The sequence below is a fragment of the Drosophila takahashii genome, chromosome 3L (genome assembly GCF_030179915.1).
Source record: "Drosophila takahashii strain IR98-3 E-12201 chromosome 3L, DtakHiC1v2, whole genome shotgun sequence".
Classification (NCBI taxonomy): domain Eukaryota; kingdom Metazoa; phylum Arthropoda; class Insecta; order Diptera; family Drosophilidae; genus Drosophila; species Drosophila takahashii.
In genome coordinates, this window is record NC_091680.1 from 5,979,100 (window position 1) to 5,995,708 (window position 16,609).

Below are 16,609 nucleotides of genomic sequence, written 5' to 3' on the forward strand. Positions count from 1 at the left end.
ATCGTGATTATAAAAAATTTGATATACATTTCTTTAAATCTACTCAAAACGGTACTTCTTTTAGCTGTGACACTCTTTTTATCGAAATTACAACCAGTAACCATTTAATTGTTGCATACTTTTTGAATACCAATTTCCTTTTACTTCTCCCAATTTTTCGAATTTGTAAACCACATTTCCCCCTTGAACAATTAAAAGAATCCACATAAACATTCACATTGTCGTTTTTAATTCGGCAGCATTACGTAATCGTTAAAACATAAATTTAATAAACATATTTTAATGACTAAGTTCGATTCGAGAGTCCGCAGGCAAGATACCCGGTCCATCATTAAAGATAAGTATTAAATTAAATATTACAGTTAATTACAATTATTCAATTTCGTACGTTCCTAAGGATCACTATGCGCACACAGAGGCAATTGTGTCATTTAATCAGTGATGAGTGGCCGATCGACGGGATGATTTTCGATATTTATCGATGTTTTAGAAGTCGAATGCGACCGCGGGCTTCGGATAGGAATAGCCCTCGGATTTGGGGGCGGGTGGTGGGAATGGAATGACTGGCTTGGGATAGTCGTAGCCCTGTTTCACCTGCACGGGTGGCAGGTACTTGGGGGTGGGTGGACTGGTGGGCACAACGGGGGGCAGGTACTTCTGCGGGGGATTCGTTGGTGGTGGGAAGGGAATGGCGGGTTTGGGATAGTCGTAGCCCTGCTTCACCTGTGGTGGAGGTAGGTATTTGACTGTAGGAGGTGGTGGTGGTGGTGCTTGAGTGGTAGTCACAGGTGGCAGATACTTCTGTGGTGGTGCAGTGGGTGGTGGGAATGGAATGGCGGGTTTGGGATAGTCGTAGCCCTGCTTCACCTGCACAGGTGGCAAGTACTTGGGCGTTGGTGGGTTTGTGGGAGGCAGATACTTGGGCACTGGTGGTGAAGTAGGAACCACTGGTGGCAGGTACTTCTGAGGTGGATTAGTGGGTGGTGGGAATGGAACAGCGGGTTTTGGGTAATCATAACCCGACTTGGGTTGCGGGGGTGGGAGGTACTTGGGCTGTGGAGGGTTTGTTGGCTTCACGGGTGGCAAGTATTTTGGCACTGGTGGACTGGTTGGCACAACAGGTGGCAAATACTTCTGTGGTGGGTTAGTTGGTGGTGGGAATGGAATGGCAGGCTTGGGATAATCATAACCCGACTTTGGTTGCGGGGGTGGCAAGTACTTGGGCTGTGGTGGGTTTGTTGGCTTCACGGGCGGCAGATACTTTGGCACTGGTGGTGAAGTAGGAACAACAGGTGGCAAATATTTCTGTGGTGGGTTAGTCGGTGGTGGGAATGGAATGGCAGGCTTAGGGTAATCGTATCCCTGCTTCACCTGTGGTGGAGGTAGGTACTTAACGGTGGGTGGTGGTGGTGGAGGTGCTTTCGTGGTGGTGACAGGTGGCAAGTACTTCTGTGGTGGTGCGGTGGGTGGTGGGAATGGAATGGCTGGCTTGGGGTAGTCGTATCCCTGCTTCACTTGCACAGGTGGCAGATACTTGGGTGGTGGTGGAGGTGGTGGTGCTTGTGTGGTGGTAACGGGAGGCAGGTACTTCTGTGGTGGTGCAGTTGGTGGTGGGAATGGAATGGCGGGCTTGGGATACTCGTATCCTTGCTTCTTTGGTGGTGGGGGAATGTAAGCGGGAGTGGGTGGGGGAATGTATTTGGGCACAGGTGGACTGGTGGGCACAACGGGTGGAAGGTATTTCTGTGGTGGGTTCGTGGGTGGTGGGAAGGGAATGGCTGGCTTAGGATAATCATAGCCCTGCTTCACCTGCACAGGAGGCAGGTACTTCTTTGTCGGTGGCGGTGGTGGTGGTGGAGCAGGAGTGGTGGTCACTGGTGGCAGGTACTTCTGTGGCGGCGCAGTAGGTGGTGGGAACGGAACGGCTGGCTTGGGGTAGTCGTATCCCTGTTTCACCTGTGGTGGTGGGTTCGTTGGTGGTGGGAATGGAACCACTGGCTTGGGGTAGTCGTATCCCTGCTGCTTCGGCTGTGGGAAGGGAATCGATGGCGTGGGGTAAGCGTATCCCTCGGTCACCCTGATCTGTGGTGGCTGCGTGGGTGGTGGGAACGGAACCACTGGCTTGGGATAGGAGTATCCACTTGATACCAGCTTGGGTTCCTGCGGGATGATCTGCTGAACTGGTGGCGTGTACTTGGGCAGTGGTGGTGGGAACGGAATGGCCGGCTGTGGGTAATCATAGCCACTGCTCACTTTCGGTGCCGGTGGTGGGAAGGGAATGGCTGGCTGGGGATAGGAATACCCATCGCTGAAGGCCACCTTCGGTTTGGGATAGTCGTAACCCTGCAAGAGATTACGATTCAATAAGCTAAGTATCCCCAGATTAATGAGTTATCATCGACTTACCTGGGCCTCAGTCAAGTAGCTCTGGCTTAGGGCGATCAAAGCCAGGCTAAACACACGAAGCTGTTGAAAAGAAGAACAAAGAAAGAGAAGAGATATCGTTTAGTGATTGGCTGTTGAAAACCTTAATGGTCTTAAATCAAATGTCTAAGACATTTATATGTTTATATTTATATATATCTTTAGTCAAAGTGACTGACAATATTTACGTGGGCCTCGGCCGTTTATGGCCATTTTCAGTGCCGTCAGAGCATCGAAAATTTCCGCATATAATTAAGGCTCGACCATTTGGCAAATGGCTGTGTCGGCTTTTGACACCATAGAAGTTTTGGCAAAGAATTCGGCATAGTCCAATTTCGGGTCACGTTCATCGAAGGCTCTCGAATACGCAACGCACATTGTTGATTAACAAGTCGAAAGACGAAATTAAACGCATTTTTGTGCGCTAATTGCCCGCAAGTTGATTGATTATTGGTAGAGGTGGAGCCAATGTGCCTAGAGCAAACCCGCATGTGGTTGCATTAATGGTTTGTTTTTATGAAGTGGTACACAGAAAAAAATCAAAGATTCCTATTTGTATTTAAATGAAATATAAATCGTAATATTTATCGTAATTTCATGATTTAGTTTTTAAACATTTGAGTAAGGTAGAAAATATTAAATGCAATGATTGTCAACCTTACATAAAATATTTAAACTCTTTTTAATTGTTAAATTTAATATGAATAAAATAAAGAAAAAATACGGAAAAATATATAAATAGAATAGGATAGAATTGGATTTAGTAGGTTTCTTTTATCAGTGTAGTGGCACCACTCAGAGTCAAGGTCAGCGCATCTGCCACTCGACATTGAACATTGGCTTTATCGAACCGAGATTCGCATTCGAATGGAATCCAATCTGGACCGCCTAGAAATGTTCTAAATACCAGGCAAGTGTGAATGGCCTCGTGAATAGACAAAAAACACTGGCTGCTTTGATAGCAAAGTCACGCCGACCGGTTCGATAAACCCGAAAAGATGCTAAAATCAAATTAGATGGAAATCCCTCCACTCGCTTGGATTTATGTAAATACAGAAACTAGCAATTTGCCGAGCACTAATTAAGCCATAGATAAGAGACTTAGAGAGAGGTAATATAAACCTTTATCTCCTCCGCAAAAAAGCAGTCTTTGGAACCCGGAATTCCATTTCTCAAATTGAAACACATAAATTTGCCCAAAATAAACCCAAAAAAGATAAACTTAAACGGCTTCTACGAGTGCGCTTCAAGTCAGAAAAGTCGTTAAAGACTGGCCATTAAAATAAAACCTTAATTGAATTGAGACAATGGCAGTAAAAAACCATAAGTTATACAAAAAATTATATAAAAAATGAAACAAAAGCGGCGTCAAATAGCGAGATCATCTCAATCAAATGGAAATAGTTTAAAGCATCCCACGCAATGTTCTTTTGGATTTATGATTCTGTTTCTTTTTTTTGGGTTGAGAGACTCTTTTTTGATAAATGGTTATGGAAAAATGCCACTTGAGAGATACTCAGCGGCTTGTCAGCTGTCGGGCCTTAAATTCTGGCGGATTTGCCAATCTTCTTTCAACTTGTGGCAAGAATCACAATCGCAGCCACCTCAGGAACTCAGAAACTAGTTCTAGCCGCGTATAATTTGGGTTTCGCTTGCGTTATATTAGTTGACAACTCGCGTTGAGATGTGTATGTCCATTAAAGTCAGAACCCAATTAAGTTTCTGTGTTGAAATATTCGTTTTTTATGGCAGTGACGCACGCAGGTGTCGCATAACATGAATAATACTCTCGATTGCTGGGGCGTAATTCTGTTTGTTAATATTCATTTAGAATCAGCCCAAGATGGAAATGATTCTCTTGTTTTTCTCGGTTAATCCAATCTGATACACATCCGTTTTCCTGCTGACCTTAATTGAAAGTTTCATCATACCGAAAATCTACAAGCTCGTAATTAAAGCACCCATTACAAAATACCTGTCCGATTTTGCGGCGTCATCTCGAGTGGCATAATTCTCAATGTATGGTTCGTTTTTGAAGAGTGTGTAAAGTGGGTGAGGTCTACTGCTCGAGGTGCGCCCGCCGCTGGAACTTTTTGTCAGCAGAATCCGAATCTGAATCTCTGCCCTGCTGATCATGTCGAGTCATTTTCCTTGGCTCTTTTTCCCGAACAAAACAAAAAAGCTGACAAAACCTTAGACAATTCGGGGCGACAAATGCCGTGAAACGGGGGGCGTTAATTGTCACAATTGAGGCGTGTGAAATCTCATAAAAAAGAAGAAAAAAAAAACAGAGCCAGCACATCTATTTATATGTAGTGTGACGACCTTGGGGGAAATCAGTTTGGCGCTCGGCGCTTGAAGCTCAGCGTTAATTTTGGTTGCTCAACACTGGTTCTGGGCACCCATTGACTCATTCAAACCCATTTAAACTTATTCGGCGGCAGCCTCAGGCGACTGAAAAGCTTATTGCCAAATCTCGTGGCCCGTTTAGCCGCTCTTGAAATGGCCAAGAACACGCGCATGCGTGAAGAGCACAGTAGCGCAGCCCATCGCTGGGCGGAAAATGGAGGGCGCAGCAGCGGTCGGTTATGAGCACTTCCGGTCGCAATGCCGGAGTCGCCCTCGAGTGAGTCAGTCATTGGCAGCGGACTTGGTTTTGGAGCCGGCGGAATCACTCAATGCAGTTACCATTGCCGCAGATCGACACGGAGAGAAACTTTAGGGTCCCGTCTATCGGTTAGTATATAGATTTTAGATTTCATTTGGGATTATGCATGGTAATTCATTATGTCAAAAATCAAAATAGGAATGTAATTAAAAAATTTAAATTTTATACAGAACAAAAAAGCAATTGTGAAAAGTGTATATCAGAAATATAACTAAATATTTCTAAGGGCTAGTACTCAACCCAACAAAAAGTCGTCCAAAACAAAAAACTTCATATGAAAATAACGTCAAAAAATTTTGTTTCATAAGAAGTTTTTTGTTTTGGACGACTTTTTGTTGGGTTGAGTACTAGCCCTAAGTAAAATATTAAATATTTTATTTTATGAAATTCAAGTTGTCCTCATAGAAATACAAATTGTAATATTTTTGTATTTTAATTTTGATTGGTGTCAATAAACCATATTACTTCATATTACAAGGAAGCCAAGAAAAGATTATAGCTGTTTTCAAAAGATTAAGCTAATTTTGATGGTGAATAATAAAGGAATAATTAAAGGAATAAATAAATTTTATTACATTTTAAATTTAAAAGGTATTAAAAACAATAGGAAAATAATTATCGGAAGTCATTAAATTTTTAAGAGTTATGTAATATAACATTTCTTGTGAAATTAAATTAAATGATTTGAGCAAAAATATAAATCATGTGTTAATGATTCATTTATCATTTAGATGGGGATTTCTGACCGAGGATTATTTAAATCAGAAAGGGATAAATAATGATTTATGTGAAATCAGAATCGTTCTTTATAATTTTTTAACTCAAGCAATGTCAATTAATATCATAAATCATACAAGGATAAATCTGTCAATTCCTTCCCATTTCAATTAGTATCTTCCTGATAATGATCCTATTCTTGCCGTGTATGTCGCCCGTGTCTTCGCCTCTGACTGATGACTGCTGCCAGCTGTTTTCTGTTATTTTATTTGTACTTGTACCGATTTTCTTCAATTGTAGCGCCATTTATGCAAATTTACCATGCGACTCCTCCACTCGCAGTGCGGCGGAGTCGTTTTTGTTTCATTTTCTGTTTAGTTTGTTTGTTTTTCGTCGCTGTCGCTTTTTAGAAACTCTTTGGCGTTGGGCAATTTTGTTTGACAGACAACTCATGGGATGCCAGCAGGCCAACTGCCGAGCAGCAAGGCAGCAACTTGCAACGTGCAACGTGCATCCAACTGCACCTCAAAAAAGTGTGAATATTTCTGGGATATTTCGGATTCTAGCCCGCCACAATTGTAACGATTATGGCCTGATTGTTCGCACATTTCGGTGCACTCGTTTCGCACTGAAATATCACCAATAGCACCAACTCACCATCATCTTCATTCTCGAATCGTGATGCAACAACGCGTTTTTTCAGCACCGAATGTGGGGATCAACTTGCGTCAGCACCTAAAATATATATATATGTTTACGAATCGAACAACACTTATTTACATCCAAAAAGTTCTATATAGAAATGTTCACTCTGTTTATGGCAAACAGCTACCCACTTGTAAAGTAAAGCACACACCGTATTTTTTATTTCTTTATAAAAACGCTAAGAAAACGCGCGCGTTTCGCTAGCGGCCGAGTGCGCGAGACGAAGCGATCTCGAGCAAATTTGAAGTTCAAATAACAAAAACTGCGCCGACGCCCGGCGTATTTATAAGACTCCACTTCGCTGCCGAAGAGGGCCGACCGAATCGCTCGGCTGCCGCCACGCATGCGCAGTGCATATCGTACCTATAAGGCCGATTAAATCCAGGTGAGACGGGTCTGCATACCAGAAAAGACCACCTGTAGGGTATTCGGAACTGGAGCTCAAACTATAACTGAAACTAAAGCTGACGCTTCAGCTTCGTGCGTGCCCACAATTAGCCAGTCTTCGGGGTGCTAATCGATCTCGGAGCTCCACCCCCTGGCTTAAAAGTGTTTGTCTTAGACGTGGCTTCATGAACTGCAGAAGAAGCCCCGCAAATAGTCGCGAAAATTGCCATCATTATGCGCCAAAAATAGCAACGAAACGACCTTGAGTATTTACAGCGCTCGGTCGCTTGAGAAATGGGGAAATTAAATAAAAGGAAAAAGAAATGAATAATACACAAAAAAGAGATAACTTTTTTCATTTTAAAAATAAACGAAATAAGCAAATGAAAAATTGACAATTAAAAATGAATAAATAACATTGGAATTGTCAGGATTTGAAAAAAAAAAATTATATGATTTTTGAAATGACTGAAAAATCCAAATAAAAGTGAAAGGCTTGTTAATTTTTCAAATTAATCTGAAGTGATATAAAATAAAGTATAGGAGATAAAGTTGGCAACAACTTCTTATTACAATAAATCAAGGGAACAAAACCAGCCAATCCTTGAAATGCTACATTTTTAATATTATTTTTTTAATTAAAAAAAAATAAATTGCTAAAACAATATATTAACTAATTAAGAAGTACGAAAAATATAAAATAAAGGTACATTTAAAATTGAATTAAGTATTGTTAAATCAAAAATTAACAAGTTGAGTAGGCCTTTTAAAAATCATTAAAGAAACTACTCCAAAAATGCCTACTCATAAATAATATGTTTACAAATTCAACAATGTAGATTTCTGTTTATAGCTCTTGACAAGAAAACCTTTTCAAGACTTCCGAAAACTCTGCGCAAGCGTGCCAAAATATTCCGCAAACTTTTGCCTTGCAGTTTTGCTACCGTTTGAAGTGAGTTGAGATGCGATGACCTTGATTGATTTTATATCGATCGAAGTGCAAAAAGAACTCCCAAAATCCAAAACTTGAAGCTGTTTTGGATTGCTTTTATTTGGGCTGTCGAATGACCTTAGTTGGCAGTTAGCTCGAGTGATGGGGGAAAAGAACCCCAGCGGAGTGAAGGAAGTAGAAGTGGTGCTGGCCAAAAGTGTGAAAAGCGATCGGATAGCTTCGTTTTTCGTTTTGTTTTCATCAATCACGCGGAACTGCACCCTTTTTGGGCGATTGAGGGGTGGAGTGGGGGTACAAAACCTTGTTCGTGCCGCTTTTAATGGCTTATTAATGTTGATTTTCGTACTAATCCTTTGGCTGACAAATTAGACAATCGATCAAGCAACGGTTTCCATTGTTGATTCCATTAAATTAAGCTCTAATACCCAATGTAGAAACCCTGCAAGCGAAACAAAGCCACACAAAAAGATGCTGGTCTATGTTCGCGGCTCGTCGAACAACTAGAAATTCAATTATTAATAATAATCATAAATCGAACGAACGAAAACCGGAAGATACCCGTACAAGATGCGTTGCGTTGTGTACAACAACCATTTGATTCGACTCAAGTATTTCAACTTTCAAAACTAAGTAAGAAACATAATGAAATGCCATTAACAACTTGAACTGAAATCGTTTATTGCCCGTCGATATAATTAAAAGCCAGAGAGCTAGATCAGAGATGATCGACGGCTGCCACACAGATGAGTCGAGTTTCCGCTGGATCTGAACTTCTATTTGCGTGGCTAACTGGAAATTCTAAACGCCTTAAGCGGGGATTAGCACTAAAACTAAAAGCTTCTAGCAACTATTTAGCATGCCCACAAAATGCAAAAACAAAACAGAACTACTTAAGAATGTTAAGCTTTTGATTCTCTATATTTTTTAAATCATACAATAAATTAACACGGATTATTACTGCAACTAGGATGTGAAACCTAGAACCTGGTTAAAATTCACTGAACTACGTCCATAAATAATATAAGCCCTGTGAAGTTTATATGCATTTCGCTGGAAGAATTTCGCCCATGGCATACAAATGATTCGCAGTCGCATTCGCCACCAACAAACCGCAAGGTAAAACGCTCATAAAACCAACAACCAACAATAATAATCAGCAGGTGATTCAGCAGCCTCAATGGTTTTCACCCAAAACAAATCCGCCAACATTTCATTAAACCCTTGGGTCGCCTTAGCACTTGTTTAAATCGAACTGATACAAAATATTCACAAATAAATAAACAATCAAATATGACAAATGAAAGTAAAACGCGAGAAGGCGCAGTCTGTCATACTCTTTAATTTAGGTGATGGGGTTGGTTATAAATAAAATCAAAATCAAAAGGTAAATGACACAAACACGAGCCATTCAAATTTAAGCTAGATTTATTTCAAAGGTTCACAAAATGTGTGCTTTAAAATACATTTACTTCTTGTATAAATTGAAGTGCTACAAATTATTCGCGAATAAATTAACAATCATGGATGACTAATGTAAGGTAAATTTCAGTAGGTGCATCTTTTGGTACTCTCCAAAAATAAATATATAAATACAATTTTTAAATTCCTTAAACAATTTTTTATATAAATATGTTTATGAATAGTATGTTTGACTAGTTGCATATAATTTAAGAATTTATTAGCACTAAAATAGGAAATAAGATGAGTAAATTAATTTTGCAGGTCTTATTTAATTTATTATTATTATATTAGCAAAAAAACAAGAAAGGAAGCTAGCTTCGGCAAACCGAAGCTTATATACCCTTGCAGATCATTCTATTAATTTACAAATCGCAAAAATGTTAAATTTCTTATTATTTCACATTAATTTTTCGATCGTTTCTATCACAGCTATATGATATAGTAGTTCGATCTTTTAAAAATTAAAATCGAAATTTGGAAATATTTCAAAATAGTCATATCCCAGAGTAGTAGAACTAATAAAAACCAACAAAGATATAATTTTTTTCCCATAAATATTCATTTAATTTTTCGACCGTTCCTATGGCAGCTATATGATATAGTGATCCGATTTAAAAAACAAAAAAACCGAAATTCAGAAATATATAAAAAAAAATATTCCCAAGAGTAGAACGTAAAATTTCAAAAAACACCGGAGCTAGAATTTTTTTACGTTTTTTTTTTTGATCCCTCCTATGGGAGCTATAAGATATAGTTGTCCGATCCGGTTGGTTCCGACATATATACTACCTGCAATAGAAATACGACTTTTACGAAAGTTTCATCCCGATAGCTTTAAAACTGAGAGACTAGTTTGCGTAGAAACGGACGGACAGACGGACGGACAGACGGACGGACAGACGGACAGACGGACGGACAGACGGACAGACGGACATGGCTAGATCGACTCGTCTTGTGATGCTGATCAAGAATATATATACTTTATGGGGTCGGAAATGTCTCCTTCACTGCGTTGCAAACTTCTGACTGAAATCATAATACCCTCTGCAAGGGTATAATAATATAACAATATTATAATATTGTTTATTTACCAATTTCCCATAAGAGCAAACCTACCCCACCCGTTACAGTGAACCACCCACAAAGGTCCATTCATCAATATCTAATTACGCGAGTGACAATGGATCCAATCGTTGTAATGAATTTAAGTGACAAATTTATAACAACTTTCGTGGCGATTAGCTGAAAGTGAGGGGCCGAATGGGGAGGCAGTTGACTTTTTTGAGATGGATGGGGCGTCGGTTCGTTTTCATTAAGCACACATTTTTTTTTCGGTCATAAAGCCAACGGCGGTGAGCAACCGAAGTGAAACCGGCGACCATAACAAGTTCAGCTTAATTGCAACCTACACACAGAGAACGGGGCGAGCATCTGAACAGATTTTTTTGCACTCTCGTCTCAAGGTCGCCGAGGCATCAGAGGCATCTGACGGCAGAGAGGCTGAGAACCAGAATACCCGCTTAATGGCCAGCACATGGAACAGCGGAATCCCAAGCTGATCCTGTTACAAAGGAGGAAGTGAAGTGACTGGGAAACTGGTTCTGAATTCTCTTGATCGAGAATGTGACCTTAGTGGCACACAGGATTTCGCCTTTCTAAAACGCTTCGTCGACTCTTCGGCACAAACTTGGTCATAATTCATGGCTAGAACCGAGCGAGCTGGAGATGAGAACTTCCTGTCAGCACTTGCTAACTTGGCTAATGGAAACTTTTGATTTAGTTTTTGGGCAGAGAACCGTTTCCGACAAGAGGAGTTCCTAGAGCAGACTAGTTCCCAGTACTAAGCACTTTAATTAAAGCCTAAAACGGCTTAGCAAATCGAAGCGAAACAATTGCCATAAATATATTTATGGCTCAGCTGGGGTTCATAAATCACTTTCAGCCAATGAACGCACCCACAATGGATAAATACTTGGATGGGAGTTGCTTTTTTTTTCCTTTTTTTTAGTTTTTTTATTTTGCCAAGACAAGACAAGCGTTCTTTGGCGCAAACGTTGCGGAAGTTAACAGCTAATTAAAGAGCTTGACTGGAAATTAAATAACGAGCAGCAGTCGCCCAAAAGCCCAGATATTCTCTTTATGGTCGGCTGCATTTGGAGCGGACTTTTCGTGGTCTGCCACAATTGATCGCCCTTGCCTCTTGCCAAGTCGAGCATGCCACACACATTAAGCTTCTACACCCTGCTGTGCTCTATTCACCTACGCGAAGTTCGGATTGGGCAAGGTCAAAGCCGAAAGACGTTAATGCCTTTGGTATGCAAAATGTTTACCATTACAATCCGGCCAAGTCGCCTCGAATGTTAACCACAAAAAAAGCCACGCCAAGCAGCTGCCACAAAAACGATAAGAAGCTGGGGGAGAAAACAAGTTTGGCTGCAAGTTCAATGGCCCATTTTGAGGGCCAAATCCAGGATGCCAGCGCAGAGAATATGTCTGAAGGGAAATGAAAAAATGCATTGGATTTCATTTGATTTATAAAATGGCTGATAAATATTTTGAAATTTTTAATACATTTCTAAATTTTACTTTTTTAGGAAGAAAAGTCAATTTTAATTCAATATTAAAATTAGTCGAAATTAATAAAAGAATATGATTGCCCTTTTAAAAAAATATATTAATTTATTAAAATTGTATAAATGCATTATTTTCAGTGTATTATCTCGAAGGGTTCAAGTGCGTTTAAGCCGCAGCGACCTTGGTGGCAAGGAAGAATCGATCGGCTAGGCCGGGACTGCCACAACATTGCGGATGGGGATTGTTGTTCAACCTGAAATAATACGTGCTTGACATGTTAATTCCACGAAAGACGAAAGACTTAAGACACGAACCTGTCGCAGCAGGAACTTCTCAAAGCTGCGACTGCTGCCGAAGCTCAGATTGCGACACCTTTAAGCCGTCTGTGCTGAAATTAATGCCATCAGCATATAGATTGATAATTTACTGTACTGAAATTATTATCGCATCAAGTGCGAGCTGCATTTTGAATGCAGTCACCACAGGGTCCGCTAATGATGATCGCCTTAGCATCTAATTGAGATATAAAGCGACCCACGCATGGATAAACAAGCAAATACTCGGCTACAATTCAAATTACTAGATCGCTTTGAACAGTGGGACAAAATACTCAATATGTCAAAAATTAACAATAATACAATACATTAATGCAAAATATCTTATAAATTTCTAAGAACTTAACAATTAAATTAACACATAGTTGAATATTATATGAAACTTACTTATGCTAGTCAGCAGATGTGATTCATATCAGAATATTTGTGAATCATCCTAAATTTTGTTTAATAAACAAAACTTATGTTTTACCCATAATAAAAATCTAAATCTTACGTTTTTCCAGGGATTACTCAAAACGAACCACTGTGATCTACTTTTCTCAATTCGTGCACTTGAACTCGAGTGTCCGTTGCCCAAATTAAATACCACACACACGATACAATAGCTCAGCCGAAAAAAAACGAACAAAAAAATATAATTCCAATGGTTTTTCCATTCAACAATGGGGCAACGATTTTCAATGAATTTCAATATCTCTTCGTTTTCGGCTAATGAAAGTTATTAATAGGGGAAAAACGTCAAGAGCTTTGGGTAAAATCAACTAAAACAAACAATCAATTAGCCAAATCATCAGCCAGATATTTTTTGGTCTATTGCTAGGTGATTTATGAACCGAAAAAACGAAATGATCTAGGGAAAACAACATGCAAAAATCCGGGGACTGTGAGAAAGTGCAATGAATGTCGGCAGAACCAACGACGTCAGCTGACTTAATTTATTTAGCCACAAAAGTCAAGCCGAACCAGACAAAAGTCTCCCAAAACTCTAATTAAAACAAGTTTTGCATCTATTTTGGCAAGATCTTTTTTAACGATAACGAAGACGTTTGAGTGAGTCATTTCAGATTGATGAATAAATAATAATCATATTTAAGCAATATTTTGAGCTTAGTCACGGCATCAGATCAACAATGAAATGCTAAACGATATTTTAATAACCAATTTAACGCTATTATAGAGATAGAGATATATATATAGCTGGCCATCGAAATACGAATAGGAATTGAAAATCGATGAATCGTTCTTGATTTTGACATTTGTAAGCCACGAAGAAAAGTGTCAAAGGAAAATTTTTCGTTTCTTGGCTACCGAATGACCTTAGATTAGCTCACTGAAATTTATTCAAAGGTTCCTCTGTGAAGTCAAACGATTATTGTCGCACCATCGCTCCGCCGTCCGCCGGCCGTTAATCTTCGATGTCCGCTGTCCGTTGTCCGTTGTGCATTGTCCGTCACTTCCGTGACCTTTCGGTCTTGATGTCTGACTTCCAATATCCGATTGTTGCCTGTCAAAATCCGATCAAGACAAATAGTCTTGGGCAGATCAGACCGTTTCGTCGGTTATTTTGTTTTGAGAATCTGAGACACTTGGCTTACACACATAAATTGCGCATACGCAGTGTGTGCCGCCACAGAAGTCAAATATCGAAGGCGTACTCGTACTTTTAAGCCGTTTATTGCCAACCATTTATGGTCGAACTTTGCTTCAGTTCTTGCCAATTTGTACAGTTAATTTGCTTCTGATATTAAAAACCGCTATTAATTAGATTAAATCCAAACCAATGTTTTTTTTGGCTCCCCATTTGAATTGCAAATTAGCTGGGGCGCTTCATGTGCTTTTTTTACGATGCCATAAAATAACGAGCACCCGGTGGGCTAAGAGCTAAGAAATTAAAACAATCAACGGTAGCCATCAAACACGCAGGCATTAATTTGTACAAAGTTTAACATTTATTTATGTAATATTTAGTTGGTTGTACTCTTTTTTTTCGTGATTTTTCTGCTTTATTGAAGCAATTATCCTCTCGCAAGGGGGCAGTGCATTTAATCTGTTCGCCATCCGGTCAAGAACGCATCGTCTGGCTATTGAGGCTAGTGCTGGCTATTAATGCTATCTTTGTCGGCTTCTATTTGGCTACTTATTTCTTTCTATTCGAGCTAGTGCTAATTAAAGAGATATGTCTGGTGCTGATAAACTTCTACTGAGGCTGAAAGTATTATTTTTAGTGGGTGGTGAAGAACGCCTCCTAGAAGTAGTGTCCATAGTGTCCATGATGATGGTGTCCGTAGTATCCTCCATAGCCACCATAGTAGGGATATCCTAGGGTTGTATTTAAGAAATATTCGGAAAGATTAGAAGATTTCAGATGCGTTCCAAAATATAAATTTTATTTTGATCCTGGCAAATACATTAGGTTAAATTTAAATATTTTAGTTTTGGATACTAACGTTAAAAATTGACTAGAAAATATACACTTTATAATAATAAACATTAACCTGAATTTTGTTGATAAAATGAATTTAAATGCATTAGTGGAGAACTAGATTTTTAAATTAGAGAATAAATCCAAAATTATTTCCTAATTTTTTTTTAAATCAAATTTTTAATCCTCGGAATATATTTTTGATTTTAATGTACGACACAAATGTTTTTAAATTAATTTATAATTCAATTCTCTTCTTTTTTAACCCTTGAAAAATCCAGTACTTAGCCCCCCAAAAATTTTTTAAAATTCAACACTTTCTTTCACTTTTTATCCCCAATTCGTCTTACCAATTCCGTAGTAACTGCCGCTGTAATGTGGCCAATATCCGCCGCCGTAGTATCCACCCAAGTAAGGCGATGAGTAGTATCCGTATCCAAAGGAGGCGGCTCCCTCGAGATCCTTCTCCTCGGCCTCCACATTCGCCTCCTGGTCGCCGCCCTCCTCCCGACCCTCCTGCGGACGGGCCTCAACGGTTCGGGCCAAGAACATGGCCAAAAGGCTGAGGGCAAGCAGGAGGCAAACGGATTTGGCTTGGAACATTTTGACTGGATTTTTAATGCGAATTTTACAGCGGTACACAAGTAATGGAAATGCCACTCGGGGCTTACAACAACTGACTGACTGACGCTGGGAGCGTGCAGTGGGCTTTTATAATGGCCAAAAAGAAGGCGATTCTTCTTGCATTGCCATCAATGCGCAGCGACAAAACAATTGTCTAAGCGAAAAAACGAAAAACGGTTTTCCCCTCACCAATTTGGGCGACTCCAGCTGCGTGTGCTTCTAACTATCCGAAAGAAAACCCCCCTCTCGAAACATCAATGAATTCGCGAAGAGGGGGAGGCTTCTATTTCTTGCATGACCGACTACTAATTACAATGCTTTGGGCCAATTCACTATGTTTGTTTACTTGTTTCCACCCACCCGTCTGTGATCAGTGGGGTCAATGTCGCAATGGGCAGTGCCCGTCTGCTGTTCCCTAAAGGCCAGGAATTAATTTGCTTACATAATATGGACCGATTTCTCTACTCTTCCTATCGTTCCACTCTAATTTATCTCTCACCAACCGCCAACACACAAAATAATAATCATAAAAACCCAACACACGCTCTATAAATTAAATAATTCTTGTGTGTCAAAGTGGCTGAACAACATTCTAAACCTATAAAAAAAAAATGCCGCCCAAAAAGCGTCAGACTAGGTTTAGTGGTCAACCAAAAACGAATGTGGAAATGAAAATGTTCCAAGAATAGAGATGGGATCCCCATAAAAAAAACTAGCCAAAAATACGAAAACTAGTATGAAGTACGTCAAAACCATCTAATTCCCCCCGTAACAAAAAGGTCAGGTTGATTTTCTTCCGCTTCATCTGAGATTTCCCCGAACCCTCCGGTTAATTGCCCCGAAAATCTTCTCACAACTTTGCATGTTAGGCGGGGTCAGGGCTTTGGACAATGCGTTTCGCACGTTCGGCATCTTGGGGGCTCAAGCTCGGGGCTAATTGCCAGTTGGCAGCTTTTCGGGCTTATCTAAATTGCCACATTAGCCAAGAACTTGTGACTTGAGTTGGGAGCTGAGCTCTGTTGTAATTAGCCGAGTTAAATGCTTGGCTGGCCAGCAAGAATCCACAGAGATGTAGCATTGAAAAAGGTAAGGTGAAGGGTTCCAGGGCTATACCTTTGATTACATGTAAATATTTAAATGATTACTATTATTAGAGAAACCTATGACATGTGAAAGATTTTTATGAGAGTCTTTTTAAATTAGTTTTCTTGTATAACAAAATGTTGAATATTGTGAAAATATTTATTGCAGGTGGTAACAAAATTATCAACTTATTAAAAAATTCATTTAATATTTTTTGCAAAATATGTTTTAAAATTAGAGAACATTTTTTGAAG

At 39.7% G+C, this 16,609-nt stretch overlaps 2 protein-coding genes across 3 annotated transcripts; both read right to left on the bottom strand.

The window, feature by feature from the left end:
• Window positions 1-485: 485 nt before the first annotated feature.
• Window positions 486-7,192, bottom strand: LOC108068875 (uncharacterized). Of its 2 annotated transcripts, none has more exons than XM_070215084.1 (4): window positions 6,646-7,192; window positions 6,467-6,544; window positions 2,407-2,466; window positions 486-2,343 (listed from the first exon to the last, which is right to left on the bottom strand). In XM_070215084.1, the coding sequence occupies exons 2-4, from the start codon at window positions 6,476-6,478 to the stop codon at window positions 487-489; spliced, it is 1,929 nt and encodes a 642-aa protein (XP_070071185.1). In that variant the 5' UTR covers window positions 6,479-6,544; window positions 6,646-7,192; the 3' UTR covers window position 486. The 2 variants fall into 2 exon arrangements, with proteins under 2 accessions (XP_070071185.1, XP_044250289.1); XM_044394354.2 differs by having other exon boundaries at window positions 6,666-6,771.
• Window positions 7,193-14,450: 7,258 nt separating this feature from the next.
• On the bottom strand, window positions 14,451-15,319 carry LOC108068900 (uncharacterized). Its single transcript, XM_017158733.3, has 2 exons — window positions 14,999-15,319; window positions 14,451-14,545 (listed from the first exon to the last, which is right to left on the bottom strand). The coding sequence occupies exons 1-2, from the start codon at window positions 15,249-15,251 to the stop codon at window positions 14,472-14,474; spliced, it is 327 nt and encodes a 108-aa protein (XP_017014222.2). The 5' UTR covers window positions 15,252-15,319; the 3' UTR covers window positions 14,451-14,471.
• Window positions 15,320-16,609: the final 1,290 nt, after the last annotated feature.

What these genes read in the sequence shown, in the direction of transcription:
- LOC108068875 (XM_070215084.1), bottom strand. An exon ending in GCTACTTGACTGAGGCCCAG is followed by an intron (nt 2,344 to 2,406) that starts GTAAGTCGATGA and finishes AATCTCTTGCAG; the next exon opens with GGTTACGACTATCCCAAACC.
- LOC108068900 (XM_017158733.3), bottom strand. Translation starts at nt 15,251, where the DNA reads ATGTTCCAAGCCAAATCCGTTTGCCTCCTGCTTGCCCTCAGCCTTTTG. An exon ending in CGGCAGTTACTACGGAATTG is followed by an intron (nt 14,546 to 14,998) that starts GTAAGACGAATT and finishes ATACAACCCTAG; the next exon opens with GATATCCCTACTATGGTGGC.